This window comes from Lactuca sativa, chromosome 4 (assembly GCF_002870075.4).
Source record: "Lactuca sativa cultivar Salinas chromosome 4, Lsat_Salinas_v11, whole genome shotgun sequence".
Taxonomy (NCBI): Eukaryota; Viridiplantae; Streptophyta; class Magnoliopsida; order Asterales; family Asteraceae; genus Lactuca; species Lactuca sativa.
Window position 1 is genome coordinate 245,873,773 of NC_056626.2, and position 14,764 is coordinate 245,888,536.

At 43.6% G+C, this 14,764-nt stretch overlaps 1 protein-coding gene across 1 annotated transcript; it reads right to left on the bottom strand.

The window, feature by feature from the left end:
- Window positions 1-285: 285 nt before the first annotated feature.
- Window positions 286-2,411, bottom strand: LOC111908870 (uncharacterized). The gene is made up of 7 exons (XM_023904668.3): window positions 2,141-2,411; window positions 2,003-2,055; window positions 1,630-1,672; window positions 1,286-1,506; window positions 1,139-1,175; window positions 897-1,024; window positions 286-784 (listed from the first exon to the last, which is right to left on the bottom strand). The coding sequence occupies exons 1-7, from the start codon at window positions 2,169-2,171 to the stop codon at window positions 374-376; spliced, it is 924 nt and encodes a 307-aa protein (XP_023760436.1). The 5' UTR covers window positions 2,172-2,411; the 3' UTR covers window positions 286-373.
- Window positions 2,412-14,764: the final 12,353 nt, after the last annotated feature.

The following is a 14,764-nucleotide window of genomic DNA, read 5'->3' on the forward strand; positions in this document are numbered from 1 at the left end:
CAAGGGGTAAAAGGCGATGGTAGTTCATGAAGCATCATTTAATTTCTTATCATTATTCGTCATGGAAACTATTGTAAGATACATGCTTGTAATCCACAATACATCTCAATAGTTACTCCTCATCTAGAGGCTTTGGATCCTCTCAACTATTGAAGACATCCTTCTAGGGGTATTTATTGGCTCACATCCAATATTTTCCTTAATGGAACTGATTCAATCCAATTATTAATTAGATATTTGATATTTCAACGGATCCAATCCGAACGAAACCAACACAATTGGGCATTAGATTTAATCGGTTCATATTCACTATTAGGTATCCAATTACATCAACCAAAACCACAATAAATAAACTTATAGTTTCCTCATTCATTCATTCGCGATGAAACCATTGTCCAAGTTGAAGTTGCTTTAATGGAGGTCCAATGTCCGGCTTACTCTTCCTTGGACACTTCCATTTTCCCGGCTCAATGTTTGTCATGTCTCCTAATATCTTCCTTCTTCTCTCACTTCCTTCCTTCATCTTTCCTACACCACATGATAAAGAAGAAGATCTCTTTCCATTCAACTTATTCCCATTCATTGACTTGTCATCTTTTTCTCTCTTGCTTTTAACCGAAACAAACCCATTTCCATTCCCTTCTTCTTCTCCATGCTTACTTAATGAATCACCATTTGTTTCTACTTCTTCATTTTCATGGTCTCTCCTCCTACAAGATGAACCATTATCACACTCCACAAGTTTTTCATCATCAAAAACATGCAAGGTTTCATCTCTTCCATCCTGAAAAGTGCATGTTCAAACATTCTATTAATTCCTCTTCACTAACAAATATCATACTCGACAATTAACTAATATAGAATTATTTTAAAAAAGAAAAAGATATTTTGCCTACATTTCCATTACAAGGCTCCTCTTTATCAACCTTGCTATCTTTTTGAAGAGAAAGTATGATTGTATGATCTGATGCTGGAGATTCATATGCATAGCTACAGAACCAGTTCTCAATCCCAGGGGGAGGTTCTGATTGGAGTAATAAATTTAACACAAAGAAATTAGTATCCAATTTATGTTTTTTAATAACAAAAAAAATTAAAAGTATAAAACCTCATTTTTTTTAAAGAATTTTATGCATACCACTGGAAAGCAAAGGTGAGCCTGGAGAGTCCAAAACCTGAGGATGAACAATTGAACAATGAAAGTTGTACATAAGAAATTTCATACAATGAAGTTATTAATACTCCTGAATTCAACTATATTTATCTATATAATCAAGAATCCTACCTGATTAACATACTTGATGTCTTCATTTTTCTCATTACTGATCAACTCCGTGGAATCTTCTACTGGTTTGAGTATGTTTTCAGTGTTACACTCTTTTCCATAGCTTTGTTGGGTTTCTTGAGGATCGGAAAATCCAAAATTGTCATTGGTTTCCAGCACAAAGGACTCGTATTCATAGCTTGAGAACCAATTTTTTATGTCGGGAGGAGGATCTGATAAAACTAGAAGCGACGAACACATGTTACATACATAATTACTTTCGAAAACTTGAATCTTTGAAATAGAAACTGCAATCTGTATATATTATGTCTGCTACAAGTAAGTTTCAGATGTAATTTACATACCGGAAGAAGGCAAGAGAGGATCTGATTCCGGAGTGTCCGACCCCTGAGGAAAATTAGGTATAGATTGAAATTCAAGATCAGGATAAACTGAAACCTTCTACTCGATTTTAACTTGGATATTAAAAGCACCCACACAAGAACGAAGGCAATTAGAATTTTCTGGAATTGCAAACAATTTGGATGCACAAAATTAGAATTCTCACTGCATATGCTGTTTTCATTGCGGGTTTTTTAACCCAAAATATGTATAAATCAAATTAAAGCCAAAAGCCTATTCAAGCTTCAAGTTAACATGTTGGCTGAATGAGGTTATCAGAAAGATATTTATCTGAAACAAGAATCCACAAAAAAAGGGAATGAAATTGTTGTAGACCTGATTGGCAGAGTCGTGACGAAGAACTGCGTTGTCACACATAATTATGTTTTCTGCAGGGGAATTTGAGGTCTCCGTTAATCTCATAAATATTATTGAACTGAAAAGAAGAAGTGGGGGAAACGGGGATGGGTTCACCTGATTCTCCCAAATTTGTATCTGTAATCATATGTGTTGGGTCCTGTGTGTCTCCTGGTGATGAAATTGATTAAGGATGAGGAAATATGAAGGAAACTGCGTTTGCTGAAAAAATTTAAATAAATGGAAAGATCCATCGTTTGATTAATGATGAGGGAAAATGTAGATACTGCGCTTGCTGAAATTTTTAAAAGAAATCGAATATCCCGGGATTCCGTTTTGGCGGGAGAACTCCCATTTTGGTCAAAATCCTTTGGTTTGGTAAAGCATCTACACCTCTGCATGTTCTTTGCTCCAACGATCCACCAATTGCCAAACAGCCCTTTTGGCTATCAGGATTCAGGGGCGTGGGCGTAGGGGGTTCGTTTGGGTGATTGGTTTGATATCATGAAGATGCGCGAATCGAAATTGATTTCTGTTTTTTAAAACATAGATCCGAATATCCAAATAGTCCAAATAAAATTCAAATTCGATCCAATTATAATTCGATTTGATCGGTTTTTATAATTCGGTTTTTAAAAACTAAAACATTTTAAAACGACATATAATTATTATTGAATTTTACACGAGAAGCAAAAACAAATTTTTTAGTTACAATTTGCAATTTATAAACAACTATTAAGAAAATATATTATATATTAATATTTTATAGATAAGAACTTTTGAGAGATAATGCATATTAATACTTTTTATTAGGTGGAACTTTTTGAACCTGTTTTAAAAAATAAATTATAAAATTAATAAATAAATATAGATATATATTAAAAATAAATATATAATAAACTGTTATTTGGTTTTTTGGAGTATTTGGTAATTATTTTATAAATCATAACCAATCCAAAATAATAATTCGTTTGAAACGACCCGAAAATTTCTTTTTTAATATAACCATAAATCATAAAACAGAGTATATCATAATAAAATCATGTGTTGCAAATCTCAAAAATCATACTAAAATACAAATGAGAAAACGGTGTCACGACTGTATCAAAACATATCTAAGATAGCTGTTTAACTCCCAGGATAAAAACTGTAGCTGTGGTGTGTGCGATGCCATCATCCCGAGCTCTTCCCTTTGCTTGCGGAAGTACCTGAAACCAAAACTGAAACTGTAAGCACGAAGCTTAGTGAGCTCCCCCAAACTACCACATACCACACAATAACATAAGCACACACTGGGCCTTGCCCACTGCATCGGACCGAAGTCCAGTTAACTGGGGCCTTGCCCCCTACATCGGACCGAAGTCCGAAGCTGACTGGAACATCGGGCCGAAGTCCGAAGCTGACTGGGACCTTCGTTCCCTACATCGAACCGAGTCCGAAGCTGACTAGGATATCGGACTAAAGTCCGAAGCTGACTGAGACATCGGACCGAAGTCCGAAGCTGACTGGAACCTACGTCCTCTACATCGGACCGGAGTCCGAAGCTGACATCGGACCAAAGTCCGAAGCTGACTAGGACCTTGTCCCCTACATCGGATCGAAGTCCAAAGCTGACTGAACATAGCATAAACATATCATCTAGCATAAACACATCATCTAGCATAAACACATAACCCTGTCTGAACCACGAAGGCATCAAACATACTAACTACTACATCGGACCGAGGTCCGAAGCTGACTGCTAGCTAAACGGGCCGGCATTGTGGCCTTAGACCCGTTACTACTGGAAGAAAACTCACCTCGTGAACTGGCTGCTGTGTGTATGGTTCTGGAAGCTAACTGCTGCTGCTCCGGTATCTCCCCGGCTACAAGGCCATAAACACACTCAATCAAATACTAAACACTGCACTGGGGTAAAATGACTCTTTTACCCTTGGTCAAAGTCAACCCTCTCGGTCAAAGTCAACCCACAGTTGACCTGACTCGCCGAGTTGGGTCGCCAACTCGCCGAGTCTTTAGTTCTCATTTCACAATCCCACTCGTGGCTACTCGTCAAGTATGGCATCGACTCGACGAGTACTCTCTCGATCCAAAAACTCAGACAATCTGCATCCGACTCACCGAGTCATATGAACAACTCGACGAGCTGTTCTTGAGCTTAAGAAGGTTGCCTTGGACTCGCCGAGTTGTATGAACAACTCGTCGAGTCCCTCCATTACTGAGTCTGCTCTCCAACTCACTGAGTCCACTCTACTACTCACGGCATCCACTCGACAATACTCAAAAAGGGGAAAAACGGGACTCGCGAATTGACTCGCCGAGTCGTTCTTCCGACTCGCCGAGTCACATCCATGCATCTACTCTAAACTCGATTTTGCTTGAAACCATTGCAAACAAATGATAGATATGAGTCCAATAAGCTGATTCACCATGTAAAGTTTCCAACTTTACGTGTACATACACATGAAAAAGGAGATAAAGGCTAAAAAGGCACTTAAAAGGGTAGATCTAGGGTTATCATGCAAAATAGCTCCATAAAGACAATAGATATGGGCTCTACAACTCCTAAATGAACAGATCTAAGGATATCTCGACATAATAGGGTATCCATACAATCATATGGCTTGAGAAAAGCATCAAACTAGATCTAGAAGAGTTCTAATGGAGGTTTAAAGCATAAAACAGGAGGGAATCCGAAGAATACCTCAAAGAACTCTGATTTGCCCTTGAATCTTTGCTCTACACCTCTTCTCCTTGCTCCTTTCCTCTTCTCCTTCTTCAAGCCTTCAAAATTTAACACAAGAACACTTAGATTACTCAAGGATGGATTAGGGTTTTCTCACAGCTTTCTGAGGGTGAAGGAGGCAAGAATGGGGGCTATAAGGTGGATTAAATAGTGAGCAACCCGGGGATTTAGGGTTTCTTCCAGGCAGGCATACTCGTCGAGTCCCGAATATGGACTCGCCGAGTCGCCGACTAACACGTGCTCGAAATCCCGTCCCTACTCGGCGAGTCAGGCTATGAACTCGCCGAGTCCCTCTTGCAAACTTCTAATTAAATACTATGGAATCATCATACCGGCGACGGGTCGTTACAATTCTCCCCCACTTGGCTCAGACTTCGTCCTCGAAGTCTGCTACGGCTGAATCCGCAAATATCTCCGGATAGTGCTCTCTCATCTCCTCCTCAGCCTCCCACGTCCACTCAGACCCCTTCCGGTGCTGCCACTGCACCTTCACTAACTGAATTTCCTTGTTCCTCAAGGTCCTTGTCTTCCGATCCAGAATCGCGACCGGCCTCTCAATATAATTCAGGCTGCTATCAACCTGAATATCCTATAGGGGAACGACTGCTGACTCATCCACCAAACACTTCCTCAACTGAGACACATGGAAAGTGTTGTGGATTTGACTAAGCTCCTCAGGAAGATCTAACTGATAAGCAACCCGACCCACCCGGGCCAAAACCCTGAAAGGACCAATAAACCTGGGACCCAACTTGCCCCTCTTCCGGAACCTGATAACACCCTTCCAAGGTGAGACCTTCAGAAGGACCATATCACCCATCCGGAACTCCAAGTCTGAACGCCTCCTATCGGCGTAACTCTTCTGCCGACTCTGTGCAGTCTGCAGTCTACTACGGACCTGTCGGATCAACTCGGTCGTCTTGAGCACCACCTCTGTGCTTCCAATGACTCGCTGACCTACCTCGCCCCAACAAATCAGGGTCCTGCACTTCCTCCCATAAAGCATCTCAAAGGGAGGTCGATCAATGCTCGCATGATAACTGTTGTTATACGAAAATTCCGCTAACGGAAGGTACGTATCCCAACTACCACCGAAGTCTAGAACACATGCCCTGAGCATGTCCTCGAGAGTCTGAATCGTCCTCTCACTCTGCCCGTCCGTATGAGGGTGGAAAGCGGTGCTGAAATGAAGACGAGTACCCATCTCGTCGTGAAACCGCTTCCAGAATCTGGACGTAAAACGGACATCTCGATCTGACACCACCGATACCGGCACTCCATGACATGCCACGATCTCACGCACATAGATATCAGCTAACTTTTCTGCCGATATACTCTCCTGGATCGGGATAAAATGAGCACTCTTCATCAACCGATCCACTACTACCCATATCGAATCCACTCCTCGTGCGGTTCTGGGAAGCTTGGTGACAAAATCCATGGTGATGTCCTCCCATTTCCACACGGGAATGTCTAACGGCTGCATCTTGCCGTGAGGCCTCTGGTGCTCCACCTTGACCTTCCTGCAGGTCAGGCACCTCTCAACATACCAAGCGACATCCCGCTTCATGCAGGGCCACCAATAATCAGGTCGAAGATCTCTATACATCTTCGTCGCCCCTGGGTGAATGGAAAATCGAGACTTATGAGCCTTGTCCATCAACACCTGCCGTACTCCTCCCTAGTATGGTACCCACACTCTCCCATGAAGTGTCAGCAATCCCCGACTGTCATAGTCAAACGAAGATGCTCGGCCCACTATCCTCTCACACTTCTGCCTCTCCTCCTTGAGCCCCTCAACCTGAGCCTCCCTGATCCGTTCCAACAACGGAGTAATCACTGTCATCCTCAAACACAAACCTCTAATAGGGGCTGCCGACACCTTGCGGCTTAGGGCGTCGGCCACCACGTTGGCCTTCCCTGGATGGTAAAGGATCTCACAATCATAATCCTTCAGCACATCCAACCACCTCCTCTGTCTCATGTTCAGACTCAGTTGATCCATAAGGTATCTCAAACTCTTGTGATCCATGTAGATAGTACAACGGACCCCATAAAGATAATGCCTCCAAATCTTGAGGGCAAACACAACCGCCCCCGGCTCTAAATCATGGGTAGGATAGTTATCCTCGTGAGGCTTCAACTGTCTCAAGGCGTAAGCTATCACATGGCCTCGCTGCATCAACACTGCTCCCATACCTGTGATTGAGGCATCACAGTAGACTACGAAGTCCTCTACTCCCTCTGGCAAGGTAAGGATCGGAGCCTCGCACAATCTCTGTCTGAGGGTCTCGAACGCTGCCTGCTGCTCAGGCCCCCAACGAAATACCACCGACTTCTTGGTCAGTCGGGTGAGCGGCACTGCTATCTTGGAGAAATCCTGAATGAATCTCCGGTAATACCCTGCCAGTCCTAGGAAGCTCCGAATCTCAGATGGAGACTTCGGGACCTCCCACTGCATCACGGCCTCTATCTTGGCCGGATCCACCAAAATACCCTTCTGGTTGACGAGGTGACCAAGGAACTGCACTTCGCGCAACCAGAACTCACACTTGGAGAACTTTGCGAAAAGTCTCTCCCTCCTCAAAACTTCCAGCACCTCCTTCAAGTGCTCCTCGTGCTGCTCCTGCGTCTTGGAATATACCAAGATATCATCTATGAATACTATCACTGACCAATCCAGCATCGGCCTGCACACGCGATTCATGAGATCCATGAACGCGGCTGGGGCATTGGTGAGCCCAAATGGCATCACCACAAACTCATAATGACCATACCTGGTCCTGAAAGCAGTCTTCTGCACATCCTCATCCCTAACCCGCATCTGATGATACCCGGAGCGTAGATCGATCTTGGAGAACCAAGACGCTCCCTAAAGCTGGTCAAACAGATCATCTATCCTCAGAAGTGGGTAACGGTTCTTCACCGTCACCTTATTTAACTCCCGATAATCTATACACATACGATGCGACCCATCCTTCTTCCTCACAAACAGGATCGGCGCTCCCCAAGGCGAACTGCTCGGTCGAATGAAACCCTTGTCTAGCAGCTCCTGCAGCTGCGTAGACAACTCCTGCATCTCAGGGGAGCTAGGCGATACGGTGCCTTGGCTATCGGAGCCGCACCAGGAATCAGGTCGATCCTAAACTCAACCTGCCTCTCAGGAGGTATCCCCGGTAAATCCTCGGGAAATACATCCGGAAAGTCTCGCACTATCGGAACATCATCCACTGTCGTCTTGCCCTTTTCCCGGGCATTCAAGACATAAGCTACATAACCAGCGCAACCCTGCTGAAAATATCGCCTCGCCCTTGCGGTGGAACAAAAGGTCGGTCCGCGCTGTGGCCTCTCGCCCTGAATCACTAACTCTCCCCCACTGGGAGTGCGAACCCTCACTAGCTGAAGCTCACAATCAATCACCGCCCCATTGGGGCTTAGCCAATCCATGACCACAATAACCTTATTCCCTCACAAGGGAATAGGAACCAGGTCCACCGAAAACTACTCATCAAACAACTGAAGAGAACACCCTCTGTGCACTCTGCCGACCCTCACGGTCCTGTCATATGCTATCTCAACCTCTAATGGACAATCCAGCTCCCCTGGAGCTTTGCTAAATCTCTTGCTAAGCGCAAGCGATACGAATGATCGGGTAGCCCCCGAATCGAATAATACCATAGCAGAAATGCCGTTCACAGAGAACGACCCTATATAAAACATGCAATCATAAGCAATAATCAATCAATAAAATAAAGAGATAAAGGGAAGATACATACCCGTCACCACATCAGGAGTCGCTCGCGCCTCCTCTGTTGTCATCTGAAACGCTCTACTCTTCGCCACTGGCGCCTCAGCTCGGCCCTGTCGGCCATCTGTAATCCTCAAGGTAGCAGGGGCAGGTGCAACCACCTTCCCTACTGCAGCTAAACTCGGACACTGGGACTTTTTATGTCCCCTCTGATTGCACTGAAAGCAAATCAGATCTGATGCTGCAACAGCAGTAGCAGGGGTCGTACAATCCCTGCTCAAATGCCCAGTCCGACCGCACTTGAAGCAGCCGGAACTCCCTGCCTTGCACACCCCATCGTGCATCTTCCCACACCTGCCACATCGACTGTGGCTCGACTGGGACCTGGACCTGTGATCAGAAACCTTGGGCTTTTTGCCCGAACTGCCTGAACCCGAAACCGCCTCCGGTTTCCTCTTCTTCTCCATCTCGAGATCAATCTCCCTCTCCCGAGCCCTAGCAATCATGTCATCCAGCGTTTTACAACTGGACCGGCTCACAAACTGGCGGATATCGCTTCGCAACATCTCATGATAATGGGCCTTCTTCATTTCCTCATCGGCCGCATACTGAAGAACAAGAAGAGCCCTCTCCCTGAACTTGGCGGTGATCTCCGCCACGGTCTCTGTAGTCTGGGTGAGGTCCTGAAACTCTCTGGTTAGCTGCCGCACCTCAATAACTGGTGCAAACTCCGCCCTAAACCTGGTAGAGAAGTCAGCCCAGGTCATGGCATCCAATGCTGCATCATCTCCCATAGTATGTCCGACCTCCTCCCACCAATCCCGTGCCCTATCCTTCAGAAGACAGGACGCCAATCTGACCTTGTCCCCCTCGGGAAACCTGCTAGTGCGGAATGCGTTGGCCACATCCGCCAACCATCTAGTACTCGCTATGGGGTCCCGCGCCCCATGATAGTCTGGAGCTCCACATGCCCTGAACTCCCTGAAGGTAAGTGTGCGCGACCCCATCATGGCCGCCACCTTGGCACGGAAGGTGCCCAATCTCTCATCCATCAGCTCTAGGATACCCTCCTTGATCGAACCGAAGATCACAGGAGTCTGCTCTAAAATGATACGAGTAATCTCTGAAGAAAGAAACTCTCTGGTCTGCTCATCCATGTGCTCGTTCCCCGAGCCTGATCCTGATCCCTCCCCGGCACCTCCACTGCCGGCTGCTGTCCTCAGACGCAAAACCACCATTCTGAAACACATCATAGCAATATCAGAAAACTGAAATATCTCAAGGGATCATTGATACTACTACTAGCTTCCTGGTCTTGTCTCGGCCTTCCTTGATTCGAGTACGGATCCTCTACTTTCAGTAGTACGGGCCCATACTACCTTCCACATATATCCGTACTTTCCTCAAGAACTGCCTTGACTCCACCAAGTCACTTCTACTACTACTGATGTCTGCTACTCTCATCCTAGGCTTGCCCTAGGGAAATCGCTGACTCCACTCATACCAGTCCTCAGCTGCCGAAGGCCTCCTTGTAATGCTGATTAGCCACCACCTGAATATCATCACATGCAATGAGGCTTGGATAATCCTTCGAGTAAAAGACTCGTCCCTACAACGGTTGGACTCAGACAAGAGCTGCGCAATAGGGCCAAATCCAGCACTCTGAGATTATTCAACCCTGATCACATGTGATGTGACGTATTCACCTAATGGCTAACTCCCACCACTCAGAGTCCCACAAAGCACAAAGCAAGCAACATTCGGATAAGGGAAACATACTCAGGCAAAACTATTCTCATAACGAGAAGCTACTCTAGCATACAATGCTAAGCTCGCGCTACCAGGCGTAACCTAAACAGGCTATCCTACTGCTGTCTACTCAATACTAGCATGCAATTCTCATAAAGCTGTAACATATATAGCAGGCACATAAGGCATCCTCCTAGATCCTTAGTCCTAAACTAGCATGTTGTTCTACTGAAACTGGAACAATTAATCATAGTAATAAAACTTGTATTGGTAATTTGGGAGTACTTACTTGAGCTCGGCTGATCGCATGCACCACACCCTTATCTTGTTTAAAAATTCTTTTCTTTCTAAGTTCTTTTCAAAATCTCATTCGAAAATATTTTTCTTTTTGAAAATCTTTTTATCTTTCCCTTAGTTTGAGTTCAGATGCACCCGGAGGTGTATCCGAATCCCTCAAACCAGGGCTCTGATACCAACTTGAAACGACCCGAAAATTTCTTTTTTAATATAACCATAAATCATAAAACAGAGTATATCATAATAAAATCATGTGTTGCAAATCTCAAAAACCATACTACAATACAAATGAGAAAACGGTGTCACGACTGTATCAAAACATATCTAAGATAGTTGTTCAACTCCCAGGATAAAAACTGTAGTTGTGGTGTGTGCGATGCCATCATCCCGAGCTCTTCCCTTTGCTTGCGGAAGTACCTGAAACCAAAACTGAAACTGTAAACACGAAGCTTAGTGAGCTCCCCCAAACTACCACATACCACACAATAACATAAGCACACACTGGGCCTTGCCCACTGCATCGGACCGAAGTCCGGCTAACCGGGGCCTTGCCCCCTACATCGGACCGAAGTCCGAAGCTGACTGGAACATCGGGCCGAAGTCCGAAGCTGACTGGGACCTTCGTTCCCTACATCGAACCGAGTCCGAAGCTGACTAGGATATCGGACTAAAGTCCGAAGCTGACTGAGACATCGGACCGAAGTCCGAAGCTGACTGGAACCTACGTCCTCTACATCGGATCGGAGTCCGAAGCTGACATCGGACCAAAGTCCGAAGCTGACTAGGACCTTGTCCCCTACATCGGATCGAAGTCCGAAGCTGACTGAACGTAGCATAAACATATCATCTAGCATAAACACATCATCTAGCATAAACACATAACCCTGTCTGAACCACGAAGGCATCAAACATACTAACTACTACATCGGACCGAGGTCCGAAGCTGACTGCTAGCTAAACGGGCCGGCATTGTGGCCTTAGACCCGTTACTACTGGAAGGAAACTCACCTCGTGAACTGGCTGCTGTGTGTATGGTTCTGGAAGCTAACTGTTGCTGCTCCGGTATCTCCCCGGCTACAAGGCCATAAACACACTCAATCAAATACTAAACACTGCACTGGGGTAAAATGACTCTTTTACCCTTGGTCAAAGTCAACTCTCCCGGTCAAAGTCAACCCTCTCAGTCAAAGTCAACCCACAGTTGACCTGACTCGCCGAGTTGGGCCGCCAACTCGCCGAGTCTCTAGTTCTCATTTCACAATCCCACTCGTGGCTACTCATCGAGTATGGCATCGACTCGACGAGTACTCTCTCGATCCAAAAACTCAGACAATCTGCATCCGACTCGCCGAGTCATATGAACAACTTGACGAGCTGTTCTTGAGCTTAAGAAGGTTGCCTTGGACTCGCCGAGTTGTATGAACAACTCGTCGAGTCCCTCCATTACTGAGTCTGCTCTCCAACTCACTGAGTCCACTCTACTACTCACGGCATCCACTCGACAATACTCAAAAAGGGGAAAAACGGGACTCGCGAATTGACTCGCCGAGTCGTTCTTCCGACTCGCCGAGTCACATCCATGCATCTACTCTAAACTCGATTTTGCTTGAAACCATTGCAAACAAATGATAGATCTGAGTCCAATAAGCTGATTCACCACGTAAAGTTTCCAACTTTACGTGTACATACACATGAAAAAGGAGATAAAGGCTAAAAAGGCACTTAAAAGGGTAGATCTAGGGTTATCATGCAAAATAGCTCCATAAAGACAATAGATCTGGGCTCTACAACTCCTAAATGAACAGATCTAAGGATATCTCGACATAATAGGGTATCCATACAATCATAAGGCTTGAGAAAAGCATCAAACTAGATCTAGAAGAGTTCTAATGGAGGTTTAAAGCATAAAACAGGAGGGAATCCGAAGAATACCTCAAAGAACTCTGATTTGCCCTTGAATCTTTGCTCTACACCTCTTCTCCTTGCTCCTTTCCTCTTCTCCTTCTTCAAGCCTTCAAAATTTAACACAAGAACACTTAGATTACTCAAGGATGGATTAGGGTTTTCTCACAGCTTTCTGAGGGTGAAGGAGGCAAGAATGGGGGCTATAAGGTGGATTAAATAGTGAGCAACCCGGGGATTTAGGGTTTCTTCCAGGCAGGCATACTCATCGAGTCCCGAATATGGACTCGCCGAGTCGCCGACTAACACGTGCTCGAAATCCCGTCCCTACTCGGCGAGTCAGGCTATGAACTTGCCGAGTCCCTCTTGCAAACTTCTAATTAAATACTATGGAATCATCATACCGGTGACGGGTCGTTACATCGCTTTTATCGAAAACCAATCCAAAAATTTTAATATCTGAACCAAATACTTTAATATAAATTGTCCAATTGGACAATTCGTTTTTATTCAAATACTGAACAGCCCTACGTGGGTGTGTAAGGTTAGGGATGTGCAGCGGAACTAGGTACCGCTTTTGGAATTGGAACCGCTTCAAAACTGATGGTTCTGGAATCGAAACCACCTTAGGTGGTTTCAGTTCTAGTTTTCATTTTTACGGAACCACTACCCGCCAAACCATATATATATATATATATATATATATATATATATATATATATATATATATATATATATATATATATATATATATATATATATATATATATATATATATCACAACGATATATTTTATACATTATCTTAAATAACCTCATTTAAATTCTAAAATTTTAAGTAAATTTTTTAAACCTTTAAATTTTCATGTATAATTTTCATTTTGAATTTAAATTGTCCATATTCAAAATGAATTTGTAAATAGTCGACATAATGTATTTCTTTCTAACTCATAGATATAGTTGTAAATGTTTTGAAAATTCAACAAATTAACGAACCTGATACTTAATGTTGGAACCGCTACCCGCCGTTTCAGATAATTAGGATATTTGCCTACGCTCGTCTCTATGTACCGTAGTGTGTTTGGAGCTTGGGGATGTCATGTCGGATGGTTAGGGAACCAAAATTATTGGGACTTATTTATTTTTTCTTAGAGTAAATTACATTTTTGTAGTTTAGGGTAATTTGTAGTTTTGGTTTTTATTTTATTTTATTCTTTTTATTTGGAGCGTCCTTCTAGTTTATATTTGTTTCTTTTTTATCCTTGATTGAGTTGCAGACTAAGACTACACGGTATGGGTGCGGTCTGAGACCGCACTTTGTGCCACATGGACTTGGAACACCGCCCCCAGACCGCGGTCTGGTGCGGTCTTGGCCGCAGTGCGATCCTTTAAGGCCGTATTCTGTGATTGGCTGAGAAGAATTGGGAAGGATTGTCGGTGGTTAGGGCTGTTAATCGGGTTAACCCGATCGGGTTTTGGGTTAAACGGGTCAGGTTAGTCGGGTTTTTCTAGAAAAACTATTCACCTGAAACCCGATCCTAATAAGGTACGGGTTAGTCGGGTTCGGGTTAATCGGGTTTCGGGTTTGTAGGGTCGGGTTAGTCAGGTTGAAGTTGAAATGTAAGATGAATTTATGTTGTGGCATTTTAATACATAATCCACACGTATAGCGACTTAAAATGTAAACTTGGTATTGGATATGAATTTTTGGAGTTTTTTTTTACCATATTAGTAATGTAAACAGTGAATAAAATTCGTAAAATTGTTACAACACAACCGTACTGCATTAAGAAGAGATGAAAGTTATGTAATTTTAAACATCTCTATACATAGTAATTTCACTATCTGGTTTGTTTAATTAAGAAATATGTATTAGTTGTAAAATCTCATGGGATCTTGAATTCATGTTATTCAACGCAGTAAAAAAATTTTGGTAATAAATTCTTAGTCGGGTTATTCGGGTTAATCCGAAACCCGAATTGTTTTGAAAAAATCAACCCTAAACCCGACCCTAATAATAATTCGGGTTAGTCGGGTTAACCCGAATAACCCGATTAAGAGTTCTTACCCTATTAAACCCGACTCTAATTACCTTATTCGGATTCGGGTCGAATCGGGTTAATCGGGTTCGGGTTTTTTTTGACATCCCTATCGGTGGTTGTTGACTATTTAATTTTTTTTTTCTTTTGCTTTTGCTTTTTCTTTCCTATATATATACATATCAACTTCACTTTTTTTTTTCACAACACAATCTCTTCTCTCTCTCAAAAAAAAAATTAAAAATCACCACTCTCTCAAAA